Here is a 12648-nt window from a genome sequence, read left to right as displayed (position 1 = left end):
AGACCTCGAACAACGGGTAGCTGTCCAACCTGTCACGCAAATGGAAGCCCGGCAGGCCGCGGTCACGGTGGAGAAACGAGAGACTGAACTGCGTAACAAGACCGCGGACGTTGGCGCCATGATTCAGTCTTGATTTCAGAGCCGGCTACACTCGTATCCCGTAGTAAGCATCATTTACCAGGAGCTGGAGAGATGTGATTAAATGGAGAGTTTGAGTGTTCTGACGTTGGCTTGTATGAGGTACTTATCCATGGTGTACATGGGGTCAGCATGCCCCAAGTTAAGAGAACAATTTGTTCTCTATTTTATGTGAGAATGTGAACTGAAGAGGGGAACAAAAAAATCATTACCCACCATGTTTTTGCTGGTGGATATCGAAAATTCAGACGTTGTATGAGCTGAAAAATGTCTTTTAAGGGATGCTGAGAACCATGGAAATGATTTACGAGTTTGGATGATTCCGGGTTCTCTTCAGCGTCTACATATCAGACGGCTGCTGACAGGCTTTTAGAGAGGATATTTTCCAGAGTCTTTTGAAGCCGACACTGAAATGTATGTCTACATTTGGATATTTATAGAGATCTACATCTATCTAACACTTAAGTGGAGCGAAAACATAAATCAATTCTAAATATTAAGAATTCCATCAATCACAGTATCGCTGTAGCCCTTCAGGACAGTCGGTTCCTCACAAGTCCACTTAAATCTGCAATCTGTTGTTGTGTTGCTTGGAGGGTGAACACGGCGTACGGTTTGCCTACTTATGAGACAATTGTGCAGCGTCAATGTTCAGTGCTAATACAGGAAGTGGTCGTGGAGATAGTAGTGGTTTCAGCCTCTCAAATCTGGAGATTTCCATCTTTTCTTTGTCACTTGTTACTGCTATTTCTAACACTTTACAAACCAAAAGATTAATCTTGAATATAATCATCAGATTAACCGATAATTAAACTAATCTTTATTTGCAGCCTTAAAGTTGTACATCTATAAGCATTTACTGTAGATTACAGGCTCCCTCTGGATATTCTCTACGATAACATAACTGCTTTATTTAACCCTTTGATGCGTATGATCATTCGAGTGTGATTTTTCTCGTGAACTGATCTGAACACGTTGTCTGTCTTTTGCATATTTCATTACATGTTTGTGATTTTGGAACATTTTAAATACGATATATAGGTGGAGGCTTCAAAAATACTCCCAGTTGGCCTTTTGCCTCTTCCTGCGCTGTGATGTTCATTTATCTCTGTTATGTTTGTTTATTTTATTGTTTGAATTGTGCAAAAATAAATAATTAAAACACAGCTCGTACATGACATTTGACAGGGCTATAATTTTCAAATTCCACATGAGATTGTCCTTATAATGTTTGTGACACAGAGGGGGTCTGCTCTTTACCTTTACCTTCTCACATGATACTGTGTATGAACCTGGGCTTCTAAAGACTAATGCAAGTTCCATTTAGCTGTTTTTGTAAGATAAGTAGCTTTAGAATTTGATCCAAGTCGTCAACAACAACAACAACAACAACAACAACAACAACCTCACCATACAATAAGCGTGCTTGAATAAAAAGCTTTTAAAAATATGCCTGATTAGGTTTCCTACTCCTAACCTCCTGACATAAACCACTGTCACTGAAGACACAAATCCTGTCCTGCCGAAAATGAAAAGGGAAGCTCCTCGTGCTTTCTCTCCTCTCGACTTCTTCCAGTTTTCAGTCTGCATGACTGACATCAGCACAGACCAAAACATATAATCTGTGTGACCCAGTTTCCATGGCAATGCACGCTGGCTGTTGCTATAGCGGCACAGAGGCAGAAGGAGGTTACTCCATCCAGAGCAACAGCCTACTGTGTGAGGGGGATAACACTGGCGGTGGAGTCGGCTCGCTAAATCCTGAGGCCCTGCATCGGATATCATCTGCTCCTGAAATATACATACAGTACCGGCTGAGACAAGAGAACTAAAGAATGGAGTGGAGGAACGCTTGATGGCCACCGACCAGGCATGCGAACAAACGAGGTTGAATAAGGTGAAGATTCAGATTCAGTCCCCAGACAGACACAGTCTGCTGGGGACTGAAGTAGCATTTGCACTGTGTGAACTTCAGTAAACTATTTTCATTATAAAAACAAGGAACAGTTTTGAATTACACTGTATGAACACCAAACGACGACTTTCCCAAAAGGCAAGAGGCTAGAACATTGAAAAGCCTCCATTATGAAATGAAATTGAAAAAAACAAAAACAACTTGTACAATACGAGTTTCACTTAAATTAGTTCAACCTTGGTTGTCTGCCAGAGATAACAATGTTACAAAACCCTATAAAATGTTTTATCCCGTTCTGCTTTTGCATCTAAAAGGTTGTTTGAAAGCAGAACGGGAAGAGGAGTTGGGTTTGCTTTGTTTTTTTGTTTTTTTTGTCCTTGTGGTTGGTACATCTGGGTGATCCGTCTATTGTGCGTTAGCATATCGTCCTCATCTTATACACAACTCTCTTTATACACAACTCTCTTTCTCTCTTGCTGTTGACTGAGAACCCACAGGAGTTGTCTTCCAGCCCTGGCATTTCTTTTGGGCTCAGCTTGTTGTGCTAACGTCAGCACATGTTGCTGACAGCATACGGCTGACAGTTTCTGGGCAAGCTGACCTTTCAAAGGTGGATCAGCTATTCTCATTTTAGTGACAAGCTGCTCCTCCAAGATGTGATCTTTTTTAAAATGTTTTAATATACATTTCAAACTATTTAACTGATGGCATTAAATCTGTAAATCTGTTATGGTTGTTTAGCGGTTAATCAGTTAATTATTAACATCTGCTTGATATCAGATGCATAAAGTGACAAAGTATGGTTGTGCTAACGAAACTATTAGTCGTTGTTTTTTTGGTTTACTTGTCCTTTTATACATGAAATGCTTTTCTTGGGCACTTTGACTGAGAATTCATCAAAAAAAAAAGTATTACATCTGAAATATAGAAATAGGTAAGCACCCGTTGTAATTTCGTCCCAAGCCAATGGGAATCCATCAGATAAACATGACTGGAAACTACTCCTTTGTTGTCTAGTGAACTACATCGGTTGAAGCTTTTGGGGTTTGATCCAAAAATCCATCAGCAGCCTCAAAACATAAATCAGATTTTTTTTTTTAGCTAAACAAACGGACTTACCCGAGGCCTCTTCCAGACCACACGTCCGATCCTGTTCCCCTGGCAAAACAGCGAGTCGTCGATGGCGGGGAAGCGGGGGTCTTCAAAGAGTAGGCCACTCTGCAGGCACTGCCTCTTCAGGGTGGAGTACTGCTGCCCGTCGAAGGCCTTCACTGAAGTAAACATACTGCAGCCCTGAAATGGTAAAGGAGAGACACAGGGTCAGAGCAGACTTTCACAGGCATTCCCATCATAGCATCACACTTTAAAAAGAAACGCTGTATTTCATCACAGACTCCTGGTTTCTTCACAAGTAGCTCACTTCCGCGACAATTGTTCGAAACCAGTTTCCCGCCTGACACTTCTGCTCTTCAACTCACTCACATACAGCTGACTGACGGCGGGGTCCAACGAACTTTAAAGCCTTAACCGTGGAAGCTCTGTTGAAATAGGAAGTCGATGTGCGCTGCTACCTAGAGCACAGCCTGGATTCACTGGGTCAAAATGATTTATCTGTCAATTCACTGATATCCTCCAGGGCCTAATTATCACTGCTATGCATTAAAGGAGCCACGGACACATTGATCAGCTCAGTGGCGGCCGGGCATTCAGTGGGAGTGAGTCAGCGTGAGGACGTACTAAGATGCAGCTATTAAAGCTATTGAGAATTGTTGGATAATCCCAAACTTCTCTACCTTTAAACTTACATTTTATTTGACTACTATAGTGCCTCTACTACTATAGTGCCTCTGCAGCAATGTCGGTATTACAATGTGAATATTATATGTATAATAAGAATTAGTGAAACTTGAAATGGTTAGAGAAATGTTCTTCATTTCTTAAAGCCACGAAGTTAGAAGTCCAACAGACTTCAGCAGTATTTTCCGGCTGTTGGACAAAAACATTATTTGGAGTTTTGGTCATTTTTGTCTTAATTTATGAACATTTACAGACCTACATGGCTAATTAATCATGTAGTGAAGCCAATTGATGATAAATACAATTCTCATTAGAGAGAGGCAAGTGTGCTTTCACACTGTGAGCACTATAATCAAGTCCTGGACAGTCGATATGGTTTTCAGATGAGGAAAATTATTCATGGAAAATTATTCGGTAGTCATTAATTTGCATACTCCTTCATATACCCGTGTCATTTCATTTCATATTGAATACTTTTGGCCAGACAGAACTATTGACAATGGACATGAGATTTATTACAGCCATTCAAAGCCTCTCGGGTCATTGAACGCCTCAACAAGAATATTCTCATCAAGGTTGTACTCTTTATTGGTTGACTAAATACATACTTTATGTTTCTTGGCATGGGCAATATTATGATATACTGTATGTGTGTGTGTGTATATATATATATATATATATATATATATATATATATATATATATATATATATATATATATATATAAATAAATTATTGTGATGATAGAATGTGTTGTGAAATTGTGACCTCCTATTATAAATCAGTATCTACTTAGAGTACCTCCTCTAATCGGAGGTGTCAGAGGTCTAACGTTTCAACTTAATTATCACAGACTTTCTGCAGTGCTCACCAAATTAACTTCAAGACTTTTTTAAGACATTTTAGACACCACATAGAATGCAATTTAATACCTGTTCATTGTCATAGTCTTCCTCACCATGTACTGTAGCAAATAGAAGTGACTGCGTTTGCTGCAGGTCTGATGGTGCCCAATGAAACTAGTACAGTGCTATCCAAAGTATTCTTTAATTGGGCTGAGGCGACCTGTTCACCTTACAGCGGTGCTCAATGTCATCGAATATCTGGGGAAAAGGAAGTGAGCAGAAAAGGAAGCGACGAAGAGGAACGCTGAATCAAGAGTGCAACTTGGAATTGAACGACGGAACCTTTAAAAAATATGATTAACCTGAAAGCATTAAGAAAATACTTTTCCTATTATTCAAGGAAATCTTTAGACTTGTGTTGTATCCAAACAGCATGATACAACTCAAACTAAATTACAATATCTGCAGAATTATAATTATTATACATGTTTAACCACATTAAAGAATGCATTCATCTCTATGATCAAATATGTATTTGGAAAAAAGGAGTTTTACATATTAGTAGATCCCCTTAAACACCCAATCAAACGGGTCTCAAATAACACCTGGTCGGTGTTTAAACTATTAACTAAAGCCTTGAGTCTGCAGACTTTGACCTGTATGAAAGAGAATATGTAGGAACTTCAACACAGAAGCATTAACAAGCTGGCCGACTCTTGAATGAGTGATAAGTAAATTCCTAGGGGAATGAGGAGGTCGCAGTTGGAAGCTAAATCTGACAGATGGCCTGGTGTCTTGGCACGTGACTGCAATGGGGAAAACCATGCTGTCATTTGGCCTCGGTGGACGGCCAACAGCATTACCTGCAGAGAGCGAATCCTGAGAAGCTGCCGCACTGGATGCCTTCACTACTGTGGCAAGAACAACAACAAGCACCGCTCTAAATATGAAGCTGAATAAGCGCCATATGTACTGTATTATGAACACATTCAACAAGGAATTCAAATGTCCCCAAATCATCCAATGTCCCAGTCTTAACGCTAATGTCAGAAGCACGTAATTAACATTTTCTATGCAGCTGCTTATTTACTCATCCAACAGACATGTGGCAGCATTAGTATTCATTTGGAGTCGTGTTTATGTCATCCGACAAATACAAAGTCCAGTATTGACCTACATTCTTACCCCGATTTTGGTCTTCACCTCCTGATAAAAAATCTGTCTCTTTAACTATTAAATGCTCGACTTTTTTCCCACAAGTCGCAAACTCAGCTAAAGATTCTTTCGCCAAAAACAGCTTCCTTCCTTCCGAATCTAAAACAATGAACACAAGAAATGGTCTTGATTGGTTGAATGGTTTCTCTACGCCTTCTGAAGGTATTTTTCCATATGGACTGAGTAACTGACAAACGTAACTCTGTTTCAAAACACTCCTGTTCTGCTGCGTTATTCCTATGATGAATTATTAAATAAATAAATAATTATTAAATAGTGTACACATCTTACAATTTTGGGAGGCCATGGATCTCTGTTCTAAATGAAAGTTGTCCATGCTTGAATGTTCTGCTCTGTGATGTAATCAAGTCTTTAACTTTGTTGGACTTTGCCTGCTACAGCATTATAGAAATCTTACCATCAACTTTTGCATACCAGGCTGAAGGTCTTACACACTGTAAAGCCTTCGTGTGGCGAATTCACAACATGAAAATGCTAAATACTGACCTGTGAATATTGTATGTCTTAAAGCTATTATTCGGAAAGGAAAGAGAGGAAGGCGTGTATCTGGTATGCACTGCCTTTGTCAAGGTTGAAAGTGTTTATTATATAAGCACTGGGATCGTATCGGCACTCGGAATTGGCTGAAACCCAAAGCCCAGGTATCAGATTCGGGACTGCCAGTCGGATTAGTGTAAATCATTCTGGCTTTTTTTTTTTGCTGTGAAATATTTGCACTCTGGTTGAAACTATTCATGACAGAAAAAAACAACAGTTTGTAAATATACATACCTCTGGTGTGTAAAGGCCTTTATCTGACCCTAGAATGTGTTTAATGCTACCTTTCAAACGCAATTTAAAAAACACACATTTCTACATTGAGTCAACATCTCTGAGCTCACGTCTCCTCAGAATGAGGGCCAAGATGTCCTGTGACATTCAACGATATCCCGTGAAACGAGATTGACGATTTAACCATCTCCAAAAGTGAAAGCACAAAAATGTTCAACAGTAATAATATAAGTGGACTGAGATGCTTTGATGTGGAAACAATAGTGTGAGACTGCAGACAGATGTTCGTGAGGACGTGATTCGTGATGATGTAAGACTTCAAGCTCACCTACAAGTGGAGAAGCAAAAGAGATGGAAAGGGGAAAAGTGGAAATGCATTACAAACTGCCCACGCCGCAGGACGAACGGGACTGCAGCAAACCACAGGAGATTGGAAGGAATCGTTTAGTCATAAAGTGTCTAAAAGTGGCCAGTTTGTTTACTACATTTCCGAGATAATGGGCAATGAAGACAGAAGAGACGCAGAGGCCGGGAAAGTGTTCAAGATGGCACTTCTGTCGTTCATCATACCGAGTTATCACCCAATTTAGGTGAACTGACAAAGAGGGAGCGCGTTGCACATCATCACTGTCCGTGATAAAGGTGTAAGCATGCTAAAACATGAGAAACAATATGTTGCACTCGGAGAAAACTTCTGCTGAGGATGAAATAATGATGACATGTTAGCTAATTCATGACTGGCAGACGATGCAGTCCCCCTCAGCTATACCTCCAAAAACAACTGAGTCATGATTCAGAAATGACATCTCATACAGTAGAGAGAGGTGAAAAGCTGGAGAGAAAAGGCGTCCAATCAATGATCAATACTCCGAGGAGTAGAAGGAATCAAAGTGCCCCATCCAGCAGATAAGAGCACCGTGGACATATAATACAGTGTGTAACGCAGTGTGCATTAATCAGCAGCTACACTTCAGCTCCAACGTGTTGATCCAGGATAACAAATAATTCATAATGCTTACTCTCGACTCATTTCCAGCTGTGCAGAGCTTGTGTTTCACTGATTGTTTACTGAGCAGTATTAGAAGCCAGTCATCTTGTGAATCTGAAGGCCAGAGCGGTCTTCATAAACCACTCCCAGTCCCAGAACGGTCAATGAATCTTTGCTGCTATTGAACAACACACTCAAACAAATGGCTGAATATGAGCATCGGTCCAGACTGCAAGCTGCCCTCACTTCATTCTGCTATGCTGGCCTTATTGAGCAGGAGAAACTGCTGGTCAGCAGATGTCAACATTCATCTCATTTCACTGCTGTGGCGTGGTACTGTACAGCATACTGGCAAATGTACCACAAAGTTTTGAGAGGGGTACAATGACAGATTTTTTTTTTCACAACACGACTGTCAAACTGATGTATGGCTAACAAGCACACTTCTCTAGCTGTAGCGGATGCTTCCAAAGGTAAAGTGACACTATTTGTGTATGTGTACGTGCAAACAGGCAGTGGCACGTAGACACGGATTTCACAAACTAGACTTAAAGAGGAGGCAGAAGAAGCCCCGCCGTAATCAAACGGGGAAAAACTGTAACGCAACTGACAGATTATCCACTTATAAAGTTGGCATGTTAAACTTGTTGCCATTTACACATCCAGCAGGTACAGATAAACTATAGCATTCACCCAAGTGAGAATCAAGTTTCTAGCCACCCAACAACCAAGTCCAAGAAAAAACTTCTGATTGTTACTGATTGCTAACATGGAAACATGGATGTTTCATTCAGTTAGCTTGAGGGGATGGGCAAAAAACTTTTAAAGTGGTCTACTTTGCATTAGATTGATCAGAGTACATTAAGACCAGTCTATTACTACACACCAGTCTAAAATATCTTTGTTTAACTGGTGCCCGGTCTTGATTGGCTGAACATACGTGATGCAGCCAATCAGATGTGGTGAAGTAGAGTGAAGGGAAAAAGCAGTGGAGGGTTTTCCAGGACCACGGACAGCATTTATCTAAGAACCACACAGAGAAAACTGAATAGCACCACGGACAGCTCCTGTGTTACAACCCTGAATGGGACCGGAGTGTTCAGCCCGAGGCAGACACCCTTCCTTTTGACCAATAAATTGGGCAGGGGAAAGAAAAAAAAAGAAGAGTAAAATCTACTTATATATCCAGGGAGGCAGTATTACCAGAGGATAATGGTGTGTCTGCCTACACTTAAACAATTTTCTCCACCCTGCGCCTGGCATCACAAGGGAGTGCCTGTTACTTTAACGGTTTTATTCTGGGTATGATGTTGCCATGTTGTTGCTACTGGCTCCAGGCTACTGAGTTTCTCTGAGGTGACCATTTCAATGCGGATGTACAGCGAACATAAACAAGTCCACGTTAACGCACACTAAGAAATACAAAGACCACGGACAAACCAATCCAGTTGATGGATCCGTACATATAGTGGACACATGTTGGCTGCAGGATTACAGAATTAAAGAATGATGCAAATATTAACGACAAAGTACATTAGAGGCTATCATTACGATGCCATTAAGGATAAGGAACAAGAGACACTGCAGCTACTCTTTGAAATCCCCCCGAAAAGAATATTACACGGATCTGTTGTTGAGTCAAATGTGTTTCCTGATTCAATGTAATGATTAGAACTGTTCACAAAACTATGCAGCACATCATTAATGTGCACCGCAGGCAGCGGCAGATTCTGGCAGTGTACTGGTCAGAGATCAGGGAGGACTGTGTTCGGGTGTTGGTGGTGGGGGGAGTGACTGATTGAGTCTGCTACTGCTGACAGACTGATTACACTCAGACTAGAGAACAGTGAGCAGTAATGCACCAGTATAGAGAGGGGGAGAGACAGAGTCAGAGTGGGAGAAAAGAGAGAGAGAGAGAGAGAGAGAGAGAGAGAGAGAGAGAGAGAGAGAGAGAGAAAGGGAGGGGAGGGGTGCGCCAGACCATCCTTCATCCATTCTCCCCTCCTTCATCAGGGAGGAGGGCTATCCCAGCTTCCCATCCTCCCAGCATCGTGATCTCCTCTCTGCAGTATCTTTTCCTGCTGCCAGCCACAGTAGGCTTGGCCATGACATGCGACACCACAAGTCACTTTTCTCCACTCGCAAGTCCACTCGGTTTGATTTGTTTTTCACTTTAATTTATGTTACCACATGATCTCCAAGTTTTAAACTACTGTATTTGCAGCAATACTATTAAACATGAGGTTGCACTCAATATTGGAGTCCTGATAACAGTAATGTATTGATTTTACTTGTGTTGCAACGATGTGGTTCTCTCTCTCTCTCTCTCTCTCTCTCTCTCTCTCTCTCTCTCTCTCTCTCTCTCTCAACACATTAGGGTGAGACACAATTGGGTCAACCGTTATTTGATAAGAATTAATTTTAAAGATCTAAACAGGGAAGTTATTTTAAGTCTTATTATTCCACATTGTATTTAGACAACAGTAGCAAAAATTAAATCTTGTATTTAATCAGACACTGTTGAAAGTTATTTATATGATTTTAGATCGTGTTAAAAACAACAGACCTTCTGGGAGTCTTAGCGCTCCACTTTTTCAACCATGATACCTGGCAAGTAGCCTAAACTGAGGCTTACACAGGGGCATGGACTATAAATGCGCACCAGTCCCCTCTTGCTCTGCAGAACAAATACACTTCTTGAAATTATTAATGTATTACTCCTCATGCACGGGGAAGACAGGCTCCACGGCATCAGACAGAGGCAGCAACGGTGTCCAAAACATGACACAAACACAAAACAGGTCCCCCTTTTGATGTCAGAATGTCTAGTATTACTGATTAGTCATTTGATTTTCTGGTACCTAAACTATAAGCTTGAAGATACTGATGCTCCTGAATGCTCCACTGGTGTTATTGGCAGATATGGCTCCTGTATATATTAATGGCAACTTTGGATATTATCTTTGCTGTGCATTGTATTTATAAAACCAATCCACATTTGATACAATATAGTAGAAACCCACCTTTGCAATATATCCACTTAACATCCGTTAACATGAATCCCGAAGGCTCAGCAGCATACAAACACAAAACAGCACAACGGGAACAGCAGCCTTGCTATCCAATATACCGCTATTATTGCGCAGAATGCACAGCCCATTTCACACCGGTACAATACAGTTGTTTGGGAAATATGCCCCCCTCAATCCCACCCTCTCAACATGGTATCGACTCAGCAACCCCCCGTGCAGAGAGGCCACATAAGGCCACGACGGCTACACGGTAAGTACAAGGATCTCCTGAGATTTCACAAGTCGCTACGTGCGGCTCGCCGACCGCAGCCGACCGCCTCTCAGTCTACGGCAGCAGCCGTCCAGAGCACCTGCATGCCCGGGGAAGCGGTGTGAAGCGGTTTCACAGCGCGGTTACCTGATCTGAGGCCTCTCTCCCGTGGCAACGTGATTCTCTCTCGGGTCCTCCTCCGGGGGTCCAGCCGGTCCGGCTCTCACTCTCCTGGGGCTGCTGGGATTCCTCACCACGCTCTCTCTCTCTTTCTCTCTCTCTCTCTACCTCTCTCTCTCTCTCTCTGGTCCGCTGGCAGAGCTCCTCTCTCTCCCCTCTCCTCTCCTCACCCGAGCAGCGTCAAGCTGCCATGAAAGAAGACGGCACGAAAACCGGAAGTTCACTTCTTCCGATTTAAAAAATGTATTTTTTTATTTTATTTTTGAGCCAAAATGTAATTGCATTTCTACTACAGACTAAACAATGGCACAAAGAAAAATTGTGTTAACCTACAAGTCGAACACCAAACAAAGTTATGTTAACAGAAGCTAACTGACCGTTGGACATAAAGTAGTTTAACCGTTTGTTAGCTAGCTAGTTAGATATAACCGTTAATTAACTAGCGTTAACTGGATAACATTAACTAGCGGAGACCAAAACCGAGTTTTGAACACAGGAAATATTGGACTTACATTTTCAGGATTTCCCAGAAACGCCATAATTGCTGGATATATAAATTAGCAGGAAAGTAGCTGTTAACCTAGCTAACAAACACATGTTATGTTATTCTACCAATTTAAAAGTGTGACTGAGTGTTTACTGCTCATTTAGTTGCCCCCCAAGGGGCTAAAGCTGTTTGTGTCAGTTATATCAACAGTTATTTGGTGAATTAACCTCATAAATAACGTTCCATTGGACTTCATAATTCAAAAAGTATACGGTTTCAGATTTGGTGTTGACGTGTTTAGCTCAGCTCCTCAGTCAAAGTGAATAGCAGTAACATGACGTAACCCCTGGCCTGGCTCCTCCCACAACCAATTCCCTAATTAGGGCCAGATTATATAAAGACCCGGATGGACCATGTTCAAACTGGGCCTCTGTGTTTTTTGGGGTCAGGTAGTGGCTGTGATCATGTAACATGCCCGATTCATTACACTGCATACCTAGTAGACTTCCTTCTGTTTCATCTTTGATTTGAGGCTCAGTGTGTGTTGGAGCCCCATTGTTGTCCTGCCAACATTTTTTGAGCACATGTGTTGAGGTAGTGAGTAGAGTTGTTCATTTTTTATAATTTTTTTGTTTTAAGGAAGAGGGCACCTGTAGTGAGGTCCCTGCACATTAGACATGGAGGTAGCAGCACAGTTTTTATTTCCTAGGTTGTGTAATATTTTTAATTTGACATCTTTTTTTCGCACACACGTTTATAAATTCATGAATATTTTTTAAATTTTATTTTGAAGGTGTGGACAGGAAGTGTAATACATATTTTGCCAGTACATGATAGTGGTCCTCAGGAGGGATGCAGGCACAGGGGGATGCTGCAGACTGAGCATGCGCCCAGCTAACAGGGCCTCTGTAATCCCCTTTGTCACAAATAACAAGAGGATGCAATATGCAGTAATTAAGAAAACGGTATCCTCCTAATTACAGCCTTGCAGTTTCAACGCTGCCCATAT

The 12648-nt window shown here is 41.4% G+C and overlaps 1 protein-coding gene across 1 annotated transcript in view; it reads right to left on the bottom strand.

The window, feature by feature from the left end:
• The window catches only part of capn5b (calpain 5b), a 42256-nt gene extending 30403 nt beyond the window's left edge, over window positions 1–11853 (bottom strand). Inside the window, exons 1-3 of the mRNA XM_068599747.1 lie at window positions 11665–11853; window positions 11120–11337; window positions 3173–3346 (exon numbers count right to left, since the gene is read on the bottom strand). Of these exons, the coding sequence (XP_068455848.1) occupies window positions 3173–3337 (165 nt within the window). The 5' untranslated portion in view covers window positions 3338–3346; window positions 11120–11337; window positions 11665–11853. The remainder of the gene's footprint in view (window positions 1–3172; window positions 3347–11119; window positions 11338–11664) is intronic.
• Between the last annotated feature and the right edge of the window lie 795 nt (window positions 11854–12648).

This window comes from Clinocottus analis, unplaced genomic scaffold (assembly GCF_023055335.1).
Source record: "Clinocottus analis isolate CAN_PGR_092001 unplaced genomic scaffold, fCliAna1.0.p SCAF_5, whole genome shotgun sequence".
In the NCBI taxonomy this organism is placed as follows: Eukaryota; Metazoa; Chordata; class Actinopteri; order Perciformes; family Cottidae; genus Clinocottus; species Clinocottus analis.
Note: the sequence above shows the minus strand (reverse complement) of the source record. Positions and strands in the feature narration are given on the sequence as shown.